The following is an 18,788-nucleotide window of genomic DNA, read 5'->3' as shown; positions in this document are numbered from 1 at the left end:
CTTGAGGAGAATAAAGGAAAATACTCGTTGGAGGTGGGATCATGATCGTGGTGGCAGTTGCTATAGAGAGCTGGCCCTGTGGGAGGGGCCTGCCTCTTCCCTAGAGGTCTGCTTCTTTGCAGCAGATGGTGGGTGGGTGCCATGCTTGTCTGGAGTCTGGCAGCACTGGTTACCATTACTTCTTTTCTAGGTTAGCCCCAGAGGCTCCACACCTTCATTTTATAAGCACAGTTCCATGTTTGATTGAAAGGTTGCATTGTTTATAACAAAGAGCATAGCATTTTAAAGCAATCTCCCCAATTTAATTCATTGTAAAACCCTTTAACTGGAGAAAGAGAAAAAGCCTACATTTCAACATATGTCACGGGAGAGTGAAAGATGGGAATCTCCAGATAAGCGATTCGTGGGGGGTAGTGGGTATAAAAGAATCCTGTAGGAAGGGTGCTGAGCTAAAAAAGCTAATTTGCAAGGATTTGTCTCTTTTTCACTCCAGCACATCCTTGTGAGCTATACTGCCGACCCATAGATGGCCAGTTTTCCGAGAAAATGCTGGATGCTGTCATTGATGGTACCCCTTGCTTTGAAGGTGGCAACAGCAGAAATGTCTGTATTAATGGCATATGTAAGGTATTGGGTATGTTTCCTTAATCTACAACTTCATTAAATCATGGTTTTTATTAATTCAGGGAGTCAGATGTTCTAAGCTTTCTTATATGACTTTGACATATGGTCCTTTTTTTAATATGTGATCTGCGAGACTAGACTTGACAGTGTTGATCAGAGTCAACAGTTTGGAATTGAAAACTTTCACTCCTGCTGTGGTCTTTCTTGACTTACTGACGTGCTCTGTGATATCATTTTAGGCATAGAACAGGTCAAGTTGAAGAAGCAGCAACTTAAAGGAAGAATTATTAGGAAGAGTTGACCCTGATTATTTTTGTGGTATTAAATTATTCATTGGTTACTTGCCAGCAGAGTACTTAAACTTGAGGAAAAGCTGAAATTAACGGTAGTTTGCGTAGTGTTTTGTGCAAAGCATTTTTACATGTAATTCTCCCTTGATTACCAGCATGATCTACTGTAAGAAGAGAGATGACATGATAGGAACTTTTCAACCAGATCTTGCGATTTCTGTTTAACTTTTCCACACTGACTCCATTAATCAACTCTGCCTTTTTGGAAATGAGAGAGACCTGATTTGTCAGTGCTTTTATGTGTGCAGCCCATTGAAGAACTCTTCTCTGGTGCTCGCAGTTTAGTTTGCAAGGACTTGATGAACAAGTTTTGTGATCCAACACCCAGGCATAAATGTCAGTTTAAAGAAAAGGTGTTTTTAATCAATGAAGGAAAAGTTAATTAGAAAGTTCTAATTAGCTCTTAGGAAAGTACAGTGGTTAGGTCTCAGGCTCTAGAATGTGAACTTGATGCCATTGTGAACCCACCGTATAACTCAAGACATTTTGCTGAGACTCAGTTTCTTTTTCTTAAAATTAGGATGTTAATGTATCTTCCTAGTTAGTGTCAAATAGGTTAAATAAAGATGTGTATGTTAAGCCCCTAACATAACAGAGTCCTTGGCACACAATAAGTTTCTAATGCATTTTAGTTCCTTCAAAAAGTGTTTACTATAATTTTTTTCCCACTGGATTAAATTCCTGCCACGGAAGAAGGCTCCTGCCCATAAGGGTCAGCACCCTGAAAAGATATGTTTATCACCTTGAAGTTGCCTATTGACTTATTCCAGTAGTGACCAAAATATAGGAGGCAACGTGATGATTCCTGGGAATGAGTGAGTTAAAAGCTAGTCCTCATCACACTCTACATTTCTAAGAACTCAGACGAAATTCTCGTTCAGACTCCTTACCAATTAGCTCTGTAGTTATAAAGAGCCAAAAGTAATTAATATGTATTTAAGTTAGATCTGTTCTCCAGAGTGGGAAGAGGTTTATCTAGCTAAGTCAGGCCAAAACAGCAGCATCGCTATCTAGAACAGTAGATTCTCAGGCCTGGCTGCCTATTAGAATCACCCAAAGAGCTTTTAAAGACTGGTGATGTCCAGACTCAATCTCAAACCTGTTGATTCAGAACCTCTGGGATTCGGGGCCTGGACACTGACATTGTGAAGACTTCCCAGGGAATTGCCATATGCAACTAGGGCTGAGGACCTTAATCACTGCGAAATGAATGTGATGCTAAAATGATTTGTTAGACCTGAACACCTTTACAAGCACAGCGATGGTATCTTTAGCAGATGACAGAGAACACCGTGTTTTGAACAAAACCTAAGGGATCTTGGGTGCCTTTCTTGAGGCCAATTAAATGAGCTGAATAGAAAAAGCTGCAGTCCCTCAGTTTGACTTTCTCTTTTTGGAAACGAGTTGGGGCTTTTTAGAAGCTTTAATTACCCACTTTCTCTCTTTACCACGCTGAGCAAGTTTTTAAGCTTCAACATTATGTCAAGTCAAATTTGCCTTAATAGCCTAAATTCAATTTACCTTCCAAGGATCCAGGCTGTGGTTACTTTCAGCTTTGTTAGTTGTCTTACTCATTTACTACAGTTTTTTCAAAGGGCATTGATCAGATATTGAAATAAAAAGATACGTCATCAGGAAAAAAAAAAAGGTAGTATCTAATTGACCTTCTTTATATGAAAATGTGTTTGCTTCCCTTCACATAAACATTCGTTGAATTTGCTTTTATTCATATACTCAACAGTCCATTTTGAAATGATGATATTTGCCATCATTTTGGCTCATTAGATTTGCAGATTCTGTTGTCAGGAGAGTCACCAGGCCTTGATCAGAACAGAATTTGTTCTAGGAGGTGACTGTCTATTGATGCCCTTCCCCATTTTTTAAAAGAGTTGTATTAAACTCTTAAGTTTGTTTATCAAAGATATGAATTTAAACTTAGACTTTTCAGGCTATCTCCTGTTTTTGATCATAAGCATGGCATGGCGTAAGCTTGCAAACCTGTGGGCAGGTAGTCCCACGCCTGCCCACCCCCACTCCTTTCTCCTGAAAACCAGCTCTTGATTCCAGGTTCTTCTGTCTCCCCTTTTCTCCCAGTCCCCATGGCTCTGGCTTCAGCTTCTTCCCGAGCAGCCCAGATGTCCTGATTTTTCACACCGGCTGTCCCCAGACTTCTCTTAGCCTTCTGTCCGTCTCTCAGCCCAGGATCCTAGACCCAATCAACCCTTTTTTGCTCTTATGCTCAACCTACTGTATACATCTTAGAACAGAAATTTAACTGTGTGAATCCCCACGGAGTCCTCCACCTTGCCTGGTAGTCTTGCTCCCTGTCCTAAGTGCACCCCCTTCTCTGGTTTCTCTCAGAAACTGTCCCGAACCTGCTTTGCTCTCTCTGGGCTGTTTTGGCCATTTCAGTGATTTGCTGAACATCCTCATATCAGTTTGTCTGGGGCACAGCTCCCTCCAGAATGCCAGATCCTAACTCCCAAAGTTAGAGCGAGGACAGCATTATTGCTACTATCCCTTTTTGTCAAGTGGCAGTATCATTCACCTGTTCTTTTCAGGTGAGTGTAACTCTGCCCGTCATTATACCTGGAGTTTCACCAGCTAAGAACAGGCCACAACTCAGAACCAGGCAGACTTCCCTTGTCGACCTCTGCCAAGGGGCTGTGAAGAGCGGGGACGACATTTCAGGTGGAGTGGGTCTTGGCCCCAGTTGGTGTTTTAGTTCTTCTCAGTCCTTTGAGAATTTACAAAGTAAAACAGTGTTAACTCATAGGAAAAAGATGAGAATTGCTAAGAATACATAGTATGTGTTCACTAACAGAGCCAGGGGCCTGGATGAAAGCCTGGAACCTGAATTCTCTAATATTCAAGAGAGTGTGCTCTTCAGGCCAAGTGACAGGGTTAAGAATGGATGATACACTTCTGACAGAGAGGACATAACCATCAGAGTAAAAAGTCAATCTACAGAGTGAAAGAAAATATTTGAAAACCAAATATATGACAAGGGGCTAATATTTAGAATGTGTAAGAAACTCCAACAACTCAAGAGCAGGAAAACAAATAACCTGGTTAAAAGAACAAGCTGAGGACCTGAATAGGGATTTCTCCAGAGAAAGCATAGAAATGGTATGTGGAAAGGTGCTTAACAGTATTAAACATCACAGAAATACTAATCAAATCCACAATAAGATACCACTCACACCTGTTGGGATGGCTGTCTTCAAAAAACCAAAAGATAGGTGTTGCTGAAGATGTGGAGAAAGGGCGACCCTACTCACTGTTGGTGGGAACGCACAATCGTGCAGCCATTATAGAAAACAATATGGAGGTTCCCGCAAAAAATTAAAGATAGAACCTACCAGAAGACCCAGACGTGGGATTTCTGGGTGTGTATCCAAAAGAATTGAAATCAGGATAATGAAGAAATATCTGTTCTCCCACGTTCACTGCAGCATTATTTGCAACAGCCAAGAAATTAAAACAACCCAAACGTCCATCAGCAGATGAAAGGACAAAGAAAATGTTGTCTGTACCGTGTTGTATCCATACTACAGAATTTTGTTCCATCCCAGCTTTTGAGAAAAGGGAAATCCTGCCATTTGTGACAACAGGGCTGAGCCTGGAGGACGTTACGCTAAGTGAACAAGCCCCTCACAGAAGAATGAACTCCACAGGATTCTATTTACCCGAGAATCTAGAATAGTCAGGCTCATAAAAGCTAAGAATAAAGCAGGGATTGCCAAGGGCTGAGGGGAGGGAAACACAGGGAGTTATTGTTCAGTGGGTACAAAGTTTCAGTCAGGCAAGACACAAAGGCCTGTGCATCCCCATGGCTGTGGTGCCAACGGTTAACACGCTGTATTGTGCACCTAGACATTGTTTGAGAGTGTAGATCCCCTGTTCGAAGTTCTTAGCACACACACACACAGAAAGAGTCACAAGGAAACATTTGGGGGGTGGGATATGCCTGTAACCTTGGCCAGATGCTGGTTTCAAAGTTACTTGTGTGAATCCAGACTCATCAACTTGTTTATGTTAAATTGGTACCGTATTTTCTATATCTGCTATGCCTCAATCAAGCTGTTCTTTATTTTTAAATTTTAATTTTTATTTATTTTTTTTAAAGATGAAACTGGGACTCACAAGAGTTCCTTAGGTATTCTTTCTTAAAGATTTTATTTATTTATTTGACACAGAGAGAGAGAGAGAGCACAAACAGGGTGAGGAGGAGGCAGAGGGAGAAGGAGAAGCAGGTTCCCTCGCGGAGCAGAGAGCTGGACCTGGGGTTTGACCCCAGGACCCCCGGGATCATGACCTGGGCCAAAGGCAGATGCTTAACCAACTTAACCAACTGAGGTGCCCCAATATAGCTGTTTGTTAAAGAAAGAAATTATATAATGGGAAAGTTAAAGGATTTCTCCTTTGATGTTACTCACTGGAGTGGCAGTTGGGCACACGAGGAGTCCCATCAGAGGAAATCCTAGCTGGAGTCATTGTCCACATTCAGTGGCAACAGGAAAGCCACCTCTGATTCTGCTGAAGGTGGAAAGACGATACTGTCATGGGCCTCTTGCCAGAGCATAGGATGCGAAAAGCTGAGTGACATCTATTCGTTTTTCCCTGGGAGCCCTTATGTTTTATGTGCAGCAAGGATGACTGGCTCATGTCTTCCCAGGCCTCGTGGTAGACACTGAACTCAGTGTTGCTTGGGCTGGAGGCCGATGACGGGAGAAGCAGTTGGAGTGAAGTCTCTGCAAGAACCCCTTGACTACACTATGGGACATTCTCTGTGGGGTCTCCAGTCTCTGCAAGAACCCCTTGACTACACTGTGGGACGTTCTCTGTGGGGTCTCCCTCCCCCAGCCCCCACCTCCATCCCCAAGTATGCGGGCAGATGCTGCTGAAGAAGAGAGATGAGCCCAGCGTGTTTGTTTTCCTGGCTTTCTTAATGTTATTCTTCCCATTTGTATCTATCCTCTTTTGGTAGAGATTTGAAAAGACACTTTACTGTTCCTGTGTCTCAGGGTTGATATCCTGGCTCATCCCAAATCGGTGAAGGAATGAAGGTCTCTGGGTATACGATCTGTACAGATCAGCTCATCAGCATATGCTCCAGCCTGCTGAAAACACAGCACATGTGAAGAGCTGACATTTTACTCGTGACCACTGAGTACACATCCCAACAGTTTCTCTCTCTTGTGATTAGCATGAGTAATTTTTTGATCCCTTAGCACTTTATTTTTCCCAACTGGGTCACGTAGCACAATCCTCGGAGCTGAAGAGAGAGTTAGTTTGAGGAATTGAGGTATTTCCTGTCACTGGCCATTAATTCTCTGTTCGGCTGGTGAAGGGAGGGTGTATTTAAAAATTCAAACTGTTCTTCCTTTCAGCGGATTGGAATTGGCGCTAAAACGAGAAAGGAAATGTGATGGGTACCAGCTGCCCTGTGGAGGTGCCCAGTCACTATGGTGTACACCTGAAATTCTCCTGGAATGAAAACACAAACTTAGAAATATAAAAAATAAAACAAGGAAGGAAATTATGTTTGAAGGAGGAAAAAAAAAAAAACTGCCTAGGCACAATTCTTCGCAAGGAGATGTCTGACTAGTAGGATATGGTCCAGGTTCCCTCTCTCTGTTGCCAGAGAGCAAGCAACCAAGACCTCCAGCAGAGGCTCGCATGTTTCATGACTTTCTGTCTATGTGTCATGATTTTTTGGTATCTGATGCTACTGAACACCCCCAGCTTAACTGCCCCCCTTTTCCAGCCTGGGGATTTTCAGGCAGGAAAGATTTGGCTGAGGAGAAGAGCTCATGGCAAGGGAAAGAAGGTGACGGAGAAGGGCAAATGGGCAGAGCCCTGGGAGGGGATCAGGTCCAGAGCAGGGTGAAGTCAGTCTCGGCTCCTAGGAGAAAGCTCACGGTGGCTGGGGTTCAGGTACATGTGAAGTGCCAAGGGGTCTTAGGGGGCTCCAAAGCATCTGATGATGGTCTGCAGGTCAGAGATGTCATCCCTTATGGGACTGAAGGAGTCTCAGAATTGAGCTCACTCCTCGGTGGCTGCTGGGTCGCCGGCTGTGCTCGGACAGGAAGCAGAGAGCGCCCTAGTGAGGCCCGTAGAGGGATTGAACCACCACTGTATTATAGGCAGAGGAACTCGCATCATCCCCAGGAACTCACTGAAGACGAAGGGACAGGAGGTTTGCACATCAGAAGGGGATTTACTGTTCCAGCAACTCTGATTCCAAGACATTCTCCATGTTAACTGTTTGGAACTGTGATCAGTTCTGCCTGGGACTCAGGAGAAACTGGGAACCCACTCAGTGTGTCTGTCTTTCCCCTCTAAACAAGTGGGGTGTTTCCTTTACTATCAGTGGACGCTGTGTTTCCTCCTCTGGCTGCCCCCAGGGACAGGAACCATTTGTCTCTGTATCTGTCCCCAGCCCAGATCTCATCAAGAGCGAAGGGGAAAAGGAGAAGGGAGGTGTGGTGTCCCCCGCCGTGTCAGTCACCTGCAGCCTCTCTTCCCCACAGATGGTCGGCTGTGACTATGAGATCGGCTCCAACGCCACAGAGGATCGCTGCGGTGTGTGCCTCGGGGACGGCTCTGCCTGCCAGACTGTAAAGAAGATGTTTAAACAGAAAGAAGGATCTGGTAACAAACAAATATTCGGTGTGGCAGGGAGCTGAGAATGGAGGGCAAGATGGATGGTTGTGTTTTAAAGCAGATTGTAACTTTTGAAGAACTCCTCAGGGATGTACCCTTCATGACAAGGGGATAAGGGCTCCTGGACAGTTTTAGGGATGGGGCTGATCTCTCGGCACTTACAGAAAGTCTCCCACTGCACGGGGGCTGTCCCTGGGAAAGGGAATGAGTGTCATCCAGGACTGAAAGCCAGTGGCATAGGCATGGACCTCGAACTGGGGGACACAGAGATCAAAAGCTGGCCCCAAAGGGCACCGACAGAGGGTGGGCTCTAAGGGAGAGGGCAGAGAAGCTGGTGGTGGGCTTCAAGGCAGAAGGCTCAGGGTGAACCTTCGGGGACAAAGGAGAGGCAAGGCAAGGGGGCTTGGGCTCATTCTACTTCCCCATCTCTCCCAGTAAGGGCATCCCAACCCCTCCCTCCCTATTGTGCCCCAGCTGGCGACTGCCACCTGATGTCCCCTCCTGACCCATGCTCTGCTGTTCCTTTCCCATGATGACCTTCTGCAAGGTTTCTTCTTTGTGCAACTCTGGGCTACTAATAATCCTCTGGAACAAATAACTCCCCACCCCGAATCTTCTGTGACCCCTGCATATTTGTCTTCAGGTAAAACTGCTGGTCCCTTGGCATCAGCAGTGATTGGTAGCCAGATGGGTCTTGGGAGGAAGACAAGTGAGGCCCGGAGATGATGAAGATAACTCAGAGTATCACAGTTTAGGCTCCCCGAGAAATACCCTAAAACAAGAATTCAGGAACCAGGAGCTTATTTGCGGGTTGGGGGATCCTGGAAAACACCAGTAGGACATCCAAAAAGTGAAATGGGGAAGGAGGAGAGCCAAGGAAGGGTGCATCATGAAGCCAGTGACCATCATACAGGAGCCAGTGTAGACATCATACATTGGAATTTTCCCACCCAAGGGGTGAAGGAGCTGAGACCAGATATGCCAGCTCCCTCTGGTCTCTGCTTGAGGCTGCTTCGGGGAGGGGCAGTTAGGTTGTTAATTCTCCGTATTCCAAAGAAATGCAGGTGCTGGGAGTAGGGAGTCCACTGTGCACTCCCCAGATAGGGCCCAAGGAGAGGAGCCTCGTCTACACTGGAGTGTTACCCAAGGCGGGAGTGACGGGGACTCCCAGATACAGTGGGCCACCCTTTTCCTCAGTCCCAACAAAGCAGTGCCTTTCTTTTAGTCATGCTTGCCACCCAGGACAAAGCTACTAAGTATGTCCTCGAGTATTGTGTTCATTGATTAGGTGCCCTGTTGGTCCCTGGGACACATCACAGTGGATGACCTGAATTTGTTTAATTTTGTCCCTATTTTTTGATCTTTGACTATTGAATTGATAAGGTTAAACTGTAAAGTGAAATGCTTAATTATCACTGAAGGATTGTATTTTGTGTCTACCTATTCGATGGCTTAGTATGCATGAAACGTATCCCTTTGTGTTACTTACCTAGAATGTGAATGATAACCCAGTGTTTCCTCAAGCATCCTTTGATAGCTAATATTTATTCCATCTTATTTATAAAGTTGATATGTAAATATTTTGTTATTTAAACGTGACCTCATTTACTTGGATTATAAAGTCATCCTTAAAATCACATTTCTACCTTTGATCTCCGTAGTATTTGTTAATGGGGAAGGGGGGGTTCATCTCTGACCTCAGATACCCTATGCTCCTAACATTATGGTAACTCCTTTGAAAAGAATTTTTCATTCTTGAATCTTCATCACTTAACCTTTTAATTAACTAAGCCTTTAGGAAACTGGGCTTTAGTTCTGGATTCTTGACTCTACTCTGGTTTCTTGGGAGGGAAAAGCCCAGAAGCATCTTGAGCCACCCTTCCACCCCCACCACTGCCTTAGAGACCTTGTGCTTCTGTCCACATGCCCAGCACTGGGCTCCCTTGTGCCTTTGGTTTTCAGTTCTCCTTCTCCCATTTGCTTCCCAGAGAGCTTCTGATGGCCCTTGGTACCCAGGGAGGGGTGTCAACTTCAGACCCTGTGTGTCCTGAGAGAGCCTCAAGCCTCTCTAGCCATGCTGCCTCCAGCACTGTGAGGAAATCCAGCCAGATCTCACTCTGGACTCTATTAACCCCCAGCAGGAGCATCTGTGTTCCTTTCACCCGCTGGGAAGATCCCACCTTTGCTGCGTGCCTGATGAAGCCAGGTACATTACATAGACCCTGGCTGAAGAAGAAAAACAAAAACAAACAAAAAAACCCCAAACCCAAAAAAACAAAAAACCTTAAAAAACAAAGACCCTGACTGCCACCACTCCATGGTGAGAATGAAACCCAGAAGTAATGCAAAACTCCAGGAAATGGAGTGAGATGGCTCTGGGCAGATTGATTAACCCGAAGGCCAAAGTCGAAAGAGGGGACTTAACATCCTCTTTCTGAAGACACCCAAGGCATAGTTAGTTGTTTTCTGTGTGTATTTACCCGTGGCCTTCCTTCTTACATTGTGTTCTTTCTCTCTGGTGCACTTTTAAACCGAGGGCTGAATTGTCTTTTAGGTTTTTGTCACCACCCTGCCCCACCCCAAGTCAGCGAACATGATTTCTGTCTGTAGGAGGTATTCAGTAAGCGCTCATATAAAGTCAAATGGAAAAAGGTTTTCTGATGGTTGCTTCCATATCCCTTTGACAATAAAGGAGACCAGTCATTAATTGTATGACACCTATGTTGATGGGATATTGGATATTTTTTCCTCTGTGTTGTCCTACTGTTGTAGTATTATAGTTCTGGGGTTGTTTTTTTTGGGTTTTTTTTTGGTTTTTTTTTTTTACTTTTTTAACATGAACTGGCATAATATTATAATCATAATTATTGTAAACCCAATGTTGTAATACTGGGTTTTGGTCACTTGCTGATTGTAGCCCAAAGACATAAAGCTTAGTTTTCCCCTTCTTACACATATTCTGAAGTATTCTTTTTTCCTTGTGTCTCCACCCAGAACTGTGGTTTCTTTAAAAAAATAAATAAATAAAAAAGAAGAACCATGGTTTCTTTGGTGGGTGGTGGTGATTGGCTTAGATGGCTCACACTGTCACTTTGTCTCCCTGGTCAGGGCACCGCATATGCCTTCGGGAATCTGTGACATGTGGTGAGCCCTGATGGAGGATTCTTCCAGAGCAAGTATGATTTTGCGGTCAGTTACATGGGGGCTTGGTTAGAGATGGCTTTGTTATCCCAGTACTTACACGTCAGATCTCCAGAGCCTTGTTATCATGGCCATGACCTTGAGAGAAAGCCCAGAAGTTGGCAACCATCAGACAACACCAGAAAAACAATGAACTTGGGCAACAGATACAATTAATACTTGAGGCATGATCATTTCTGTGACTAGGAAATAATGGGAACATGTAGTCATGTAGTCAGTCACCTAGAAGAATCTAAAACTCTTTTAAACCTTGCGTGTGTCTGCTTGGGTTCTCCTTCCTTCCGTTGACTTGGGCTTGTAGTTTCTTTTAACAGAGGGGTTGAAGACAAGAGTATAGGTGGTAAGTCTGCATTAGAGATGCATGTAGTGGTTAGACCCAGATTCTCTTCCTCTCTGACTGCTCCTGCCTTTGATGATGGAAGTATGAAATACTAGCCAAGACCTTTTTTCTTGACCCTATGTTGTTGTTGCTGTTTTGGTTTTTTTGTGAGTGCTCCTAAGAAACAGAGAGGATGATGAATGATGTGGAATTAAAATAGTCTGGGAGACAAGAGACCAGGTGCTGATCCAGATTACCAATGGCCATGGGGAAGTCACCCCTTTGGACCTCCATTTCTGAGGCCCCTTTCAACCCTGTCTTATATTTTGTATCTTCCTCCTACCCTTAGCCCTAAGGCTGATCGTTTGTTTATTGATATCTAAAAGTTGAGGTTGGGCAGAGTCTCCCAGAGCTGTCTTTATCCATGGCCTCCTTGGGCTATCCCAACTACTCAGTCCCTGTCTACCCTGTGAAGAGGACCTCATTCAGTAGACTCAGTGCAGGTCACCACATGACAGCATCGCCCCTTTCAGTTAGTGTCACACGTGGGGAACATAAGGCCTACTTCCTTGCAGACTCTCCAGGATAGCTTCCATTTCCTCTCTTGGAGAAAGAAAAAAGAATTGCCATCTTGGGATAGTGCCATGGTTACCATGAGGAGAAGTGTCTGGAATTAAAGAACTTAGGTCCAGAATACAGTGAACTACTTATAGATATCATCACTTATTCGTTTAGCCATTCACTCTATTATTTGAGAAACATGGAGTACTTATTATGTGCTTGGGATGGAGGATAGAATGACAAATAAGACAAGGACTCCCTCCACTGCCTTCCCTGCCTTACTCCAACCAGGTAAGGTAACAGGCCTGGGCCCCATTCTGCCATGTGACCCTTAGGCAGAATTTAAATGAGGAGCCTTGTTCAGAAGGAAGTTGGTAGAGCAGTAAGCTGTGTTCTTTTAAAGTCACCCTGGGCTTGTTACCCATACCTTGACCTTCATCCCAAACTCTTGTAGCCCACTTTTTGGCCTAGAACACTGACCCATTGTTGTCCAGTTCCTCAGCCTTGTTCCCTCCCCCGCCATTGCCTAATTTCCTTGATTCTGTATGACTCACCTCTCTTGGTCTAAAATGTTAAAACCTGACAGTTTTTAGCCTCTTGAACTAATTCACCAACTTCTTAAAACTACTACTCTGGACTCCTCTGGCCTTGCTTGGTGTCTCCAGACTTGACTAATGCTAGACCCAGTGATCACTAAACCAGGTCCTGGTCTTGCTCATACTGGCTACTTTCCTCTGTTGCTGGGAACAAGGGCTCCCATTCTCTGAGTGCCCTGGAACCCTAATATAGGTGATTATATCACTTAACTCACAGCCCAAACTGCCAGCCTCGATTCCTATACCCTTTATTCAACCATAAGCAGAATGTGCTGCTGCCAGTATCCACATCTTTAGGAGATTCCTGGAATGTGTGAGAAAAGCAACTGCCTAGGATTCTGCTCCAACCTGACCACCCAGATACCCACCCACTTCCCAAGCCTGTGTGTTTACGTCCTTTGTTCTTCCAACTGTAACTTCCTAGTCTCTGCCTCTGATCTTCTTGGCTGGATTTGGTTCACCTAGAGTTAGGAATTGACAACAGTTTCAAGTTTGCTGTTGGCTTAAGAGAGAATAAGGCCCACTCTGTGATTTTAGATGGGTGAATGACACGAGGAGGTCAGTGTCATAGATGACTGGTTTGCCAACAACATACACAACTGCCTGGGACAGGGAAGCCGAGGGCTAGGAGATGAGTCCACAGAGATTGGATGAGAATCTCATAAGAAAACATTTCAGAAGAAGTCTGAGGTAGAAGGTAATGCATCACAAGAAGAGGGGATGTGGCTTCCTTGAAACCGGAATATCACCTCACGTGGAAACTGTCTTAGATCAGGTTTTCTAGGAAAGCCTAGGCTGGAAGGAACAGGAAGGGAAGGGGAGGCATAGGCACTCTACTGGACAGTTTTCCTATCAAGAGACCTCAGGGCTGCCATCCTTTGTCCCAGAAGCATCTAGGGTCAGGAAGTCCCTGTCAACATCTGTTCCCTCTCCTAGGTTTCCTTTCCTCCAGCCTCTAGCAGGTGGGTTGTGGTTGCTCATTGTATGTGCCAAGGTTTCGGTGCCCCTACAACTTGCTTTTTGAAATAATTGAAGCTAAAACTCACAATCTAGGACAAGGCCCTTGGACTTCTCAAAAGATCTACTGGGCACATTTATGTGTATGTAGTTCTTCCTCATTCTGATTTGGGAGGGGGTCAAATGTAGTGTCGTACCTGAACTTGATATTGACATGTCTTTGCTGTCAAGACAAGCATCAGGGGAGAGATGGGCCTTTCCCAGGAGCCTCCTCACATTAAACCATGAGATTTGGCCCTGCAGTGAGGATTGTTTTGTTCACTCTGATCTGACAGCATCAATCTTTTTTAAAAAGATGTCTGGGGTAAATAGTATGACCTCTTTGTGAACACATTTTTATTAGAAGTGACTGGAAACCAAATATGCTATTGGGCAAATCCTTTTTTGTGAATTAGAAAGGACAGCTGGATAGGATGCACTTTAGCCCCAATAATCTATTCCAGTTCTTACGATAATTCTGAAGCGAGGCCAATCTTCTACCCCGGCCCCGGAGGCCCTGAGTATTCTTTCAACTCAAGGGGCTCAGTGATGGGATGTTTTCTCCACATGAGTCTCCATGGGCCCAGACTCCTTCTTTTAGGTCAAGATTAACATTTTCATACTTGCCCCAGTTTTCCCAGTATTGCCCCTGTGCTGGTGCAAATGACTAATGTTTCCTAGGGAAAGTGGGAAAGAAGTGATTTTCTGAATGAAAAATGCACCATTCTTAACATATTGGATATAATCTTACTAACCCTGAAAAGCGTTCTTTTGACACAGAATAAATGTCTCAGTAACTTTCTACCCTTACTTTTATCTTTTTAAGATTTTATTCATTTATTTGAAAGAGAGTGAGAGAGATCACAAGTAGGCAGAGAGGCAGGCAGAGAGAGAGGAGGAAGCAGGCTCACCATTGAGCAGAGAGCCTGATGTGGGGCTCGACCCCAGGACCCTGAGCCCATGAACTGAGCCAAAGGCAGAGTCTTAACCCAATGAGCCACCCAGGTATCCCATCTTTCTACCCTTACTTTTTAATAGGAGTCTCATTTCTATAAAGAAGACTGTTGAGGGTAAGATACTCAGGGGGATTTTTAAAATCTCTTTCTACCAACCACATTTTTTTATTAAAAACGCTATTTTAAGAATTGGTTAGCAAACCTTAGATATATGTATATGTACTTTCCACCTAGGTATGTGATGTAGCGTAGATACCTTCCTCTCTTGGGAACTCAGTTTTCTCATTTAGTAAGCAAAATCTTTGTGGCCATTTGTTTCCAATTAAATGCCCATTAATAGCAGATTGGTTAAATAAATGGGTTTATGTTATTTTTGCAGTTGTTGAAATGCTCCAAAAATATGGAAAGATATGTAAGGTATATTAAATCCAAATAGCAGTACCTTGGAATAGTTCATGTAACACGATCCCACTGGTTTAAAAAATTATGTATATGTGCCTTATGTACACAAGCAAAAATTTTAGAAAACAATCCAATAAACTATTAACTGTAATTGTCTTTGGAACATAGGACCAGGAAGGAAGGAAAATTGAAATTTTTATTTTTCATCTTATACTCTTCTCAAGTGTGGGGTTTTTTATTATGTGCAAAGGAGTCTGGTGGTACATCATGGTTCTTTTTAACTCCAAATTGCTATAATTTTATCTTTTTGCTTCCCCCTAGATATTCTATTATAAATACGTATTACAAATGTGCATTACTTTTAGTCACGGCTAAATCTGCCTCAGTTTACATTTTCCGTCTGTAAACTGTTCAGAAGCAACACTTAGATTCACTGAAATCTTTAATCTAATCTGATGTACCTCCACTTCGAATTTGGGAGAATCTGCCACGATAAACATTTCTCATTTTGGATTTTCTCTCTTAAGTGAGAGATAAAAAACAAAAGTCTTTGGATTTTTTTCCATTTAGTTCTCATTGTTTTTTGGGGGGGAGGGGGGTTGTTTTGCTGTTTGTAAACAAAGGTGATGCCAGCCGATCTTCTTGCATGAGTTCTGCTATGAGAAGGCAGGGGACATCCCAAGTCAGAAAGCGGTTGCAGGTCACAACACTCCAAAGCATTTCGGAAAATTGGATTAGCCTCCTGACATGTGCAAATAGTTTCCCTGAGCTCAATAAATTTGTAGTTTTAGGGCACTTGGGTGGCACAGTTTGCTGAGCATCCGACTCTTGGTTTCAGCTCAGGTCATGATCTCAGGGTTGTGAGATTGAGTCTTGCATCGGGCTCCACGCTCAGCTCAGAATCTGCTTCAGATTCTTTCTCCCTCTCCCTCTGCCCCTCCCTGCTCACATTCTCTCTCTCTCTCTCTCTCTCTCTCAAATAAATAAATAAAATTATTTTAAAAACTTGTAGTTTTAATCAGCCATCTCAGGCAAGTATTGCGAGGGCCACATGGAATTTAATCAAATACTACGAAACCTGCATTTTGGTCTTGCTGGATGGGAGCTGCCAGTTTGAGAAACAGAGCAGAGGATGTGGCGCCTGACTTCTGAGCCGATCGTACCTGCCGGCCAGCCTTAGGATCTGAGCTCCCAGCACCCCCCGTTACTGTAGTGTCTGAGGGAGAGGAAATAGTCAAGTCACTTTCAGGTGACAAGAGACGAAGGTTTGCTTGTGGCTGAAAAACCTAGTGTGTCTCCAGTGCAAAATGACCAGGATGATCAGGGTCTTAAAGCCAACATTTATATGGAAAGGTTAAAAGAGCAAAGAATGTTCCACTTAGAAAAGAAAAATAATTGAATATAGGAGTTGTGAGGGATGTTAGACATCTCACTGGAGCCCCTCCATGGTGCAGGGGACATTCAAAGAAGTTAAATGAGTCAGTGAACACCATAGAGCTCGCTGAAGGTGATGCAGAAACTGGGGCTCACATGTTCTGACCCCCTTGCCCTGGCACGTTCACATGCCATCCCCAAAGTCCGTGTTTTTTTCCATTCCATCGCACTGATGAGGTGATGGTTCTTAAGAAGCACAAATAGGATAAATGCCGGAAGTGCTTAGCACAGAGTCTGCCAAAGGGAAGAGAGCATTCATTCCTTTTGTCCCCAGTATGTCTCCTGCTGTGACATCCAGTAAATGAGGGTAGGACAATAGCTCGACTTGATCATCATCTTTAAATGGATACCCTGTGTGCTTTGTCAGGAAAGTAGAATGTAAGTTCATATTTCAGCAAAACATAAAAAATAAGAAAAAAACCTGTTTAATGAATAGAATTGTCCAGCAATACAAAAAGCTGTGGTCAGAGCGGAGTTTCTCATCAGTAGCTATATTCAAGAGCACCAGGTGGCAGATGATCCAAGATTCCCTCAGGGATTCTCTTAATGAATTTAAGCTATGATTAGATTATTTCTAAGAGTCTATCTTTAATTTGCAGGCAGTGGGGAATGCATGAGCAGAAGGGCATAGCCAATACAGGGTTCAAGAAGATTCATCTGATAGCCGCAACAAATGGGGGAAGTAGAAATGCTAATGGGAAGCTAGTTAGGCTGTATATTTTTGAACTATCAACTTAAAATCACAGAAAAGTCAATGCTGGATCAACCACAAACCCTTTAGAGTCAGGTCTGCCTTTATTTCACCTCTTCTCCCAAAACCGTGTGTACACCGAGTCACAGAACTCCTGGGAATTCGGCTCCCAGCCAAGCTCTTTAAAATTCCCCGTGTCTAGTGCATCTGCGCATTCCAGTGACCACCCAGGAGGAATGCAAGTACGCTCAACAATGGAGATGAATGATGGGTCAGAAATAGTAGTGTTCAGCTAAGCCAGTGTGCCGCTTTCATTACTGTGTCTTTTCTCCTTAGGTTATGTTGACATCGGACTGATTCCAAAAGGAGCAAGGGACATACGGGTAATGGAACTTGAGGGAGCTGGAAACTTTTTGGCCATCAGGAGTGAAGACCCCCAAAAATATTACCTCAATGGAGGGTTCATTATCCAGTGGAATGGGAACTACAAGCTGGCGGGGACCACGTTCCAATACGACAGGAAAGGAGACCTGGAGAAGCTGATGGCCACGGGTCCTACCAATGAGTCGGTGTGGATCCAGGTAATGTGGAAGCAAAGGAAACTGCTCATAGGTATATCACTTAGGGTCTTTCTGATTTTCTTTTCCAAGGTGTTTGCTATAAGACACTAATTAAGAACTTATAAAACTTCCTTTAACCAGGAGCAGGGAGGAAAGCAAGACATTACTTTGTGCTGTTAATCCTTTATTGCCTAGAAATTGCTGAAACCCTGAAAATGAAGTGCTGGGGCCCCGAAAGTCATCAGTTGGGAGTTTGGAGTTTGGCTTCCAGTATGATTGAAATAGGCTGTTTATTGGAGGGTGATTGTTTCTCGGGTGTAAAAAAGGTGCTGCCAGTTGATGTCCATCTGGCATGAGTTTCCAGGTAGCTTTCCAGCAGTGGTGTTGGACTGACATGGTTTTTTCATATGTTATCATGTGGTTGTTTGTAGGCAGGAGGTTTGATTTTGTGAAGCTCTTAGAGGAGAATGGGGTCATAAGGTAATATGTGCACCTTAAAGACATGGGTGATTCATCTTTCATGTTGGCAAGGAGCTGTAGACAAAGAGGAGACATAGCAGGAGAAACAAGGAGGGTTGGGGATGACCAGTGGTCCAAGAGAGAATCAGATCTAACCATATTCAGAAGTAAGAGAGAGGTGTTTCCAGAGGCAGAGATCAGAGCATTCACAAAAGCCAGAGATGAAGGCTTGACAGCTATGAGTCATAAATGTCTAGAAACCAGAATCTTACCCACAGGCGTGGTGAAGATTTCTATACAGGAATCCTGATCCCAAGGAGCATCCAATCCATCACCTGTAAGTTTAAGATGAAGCCATTTTAGACGTGTGGTAAGGGGCACCTGCGTGGCTCAGTCAGTTGAATGTTTGACCCTTGGCTTCTGCTCAGGTTGTGATCTCAGAGACGTGAGATGGGTCCCACATTGGGCTCTGTGCTTAGCGTGGAGTCTGCCTGGGATTCTTTCCCTCTCCTTCTGCTCCTTGCCTGGCTCACATGCTTGCTCATTTCTTTCTCTCTCTGAAATAAGTAAATAAATAAAAGCTTTAAAAAGAAATAAATAAACGTGATAAGTTGATTGCCTATGGGAGAGGGAAGTGAGGGAAGACCCCAAGTGTGGTATGACTTGGCTAAAGCCCATGACCATTTTTACCCCCAGAACTATATGCTTTAAAGGAACTAACCAGCCTGAAAGCTGGAGAAGAGCGTCATAAGACAACAGCAACAACAATGATGAGCGTCAGTGTTTATAGAATACTAGCTCCCTGACGAGCACTATTTTATTCATAGCGAATCACTGTACATTTATTTACTTACTTAACTCTCACAACACCCCTTTCAGTCATGCTGTTATCATCCTCACTTTGTTAATGGGGAAACTAAGGCACAAAAAGATTAAGTAACTTACCTGTAATCACCAATTTAGTAAGTTC

General features: G+C 43.9%; 1 protein-coding gene across 3 annotated transcripts in view; it reads left to right on the top strand.

The window, feature by feature from the left end:
• Positions 1-18,788, top strand: part of ADAMTS12 (ADAM metallopeptidase with thrombospondin type 1 motif 12) — a 287,143-nt gene that overhangs the window by 210,131 nt on the left and 58,224 nt on the right. For 2 of the 3 annotated variants that reach the window (XM_047730729.1, XM_047730727.1), the window contains 3 exons: positions 494-627; positions 7,511-7,631; positions 17,136-17,380. In XM_047730729.1, coding sequence (XP_047586685.1) covers positions 494-627; positions 7,511-7,631; positions 17,136-17,380 — 500 coding nt within the window. Of the gene's footprint in view, positions 1-493; positions 635-7,510; positions 7,632-17,135; positions 17,381-18,788 lie in introns of those variants that run through there. The other variant, XR_007127574.1, reaches the window with a different exon arrangement.

The sequence above is a fragment of the Lutra lutra genome, chromosome 5 (genome assembly GCF_902655055.1).
Source record: "Lutra lutra chromosome 5, mLutLut1.2, whole genome shotgun sequence".
In the NCBI taxonomy this organism is placed as follows: Eukaryota; Metazoa; Chordata; class Mammalia; order Carnivora; family Mustelidae; genus Lutra; species Lutra lutra.
Note: the sequence above shows the minus strand (reverse complement) of the source record. Positions and strands in the feature narration are given on the sequence as shown.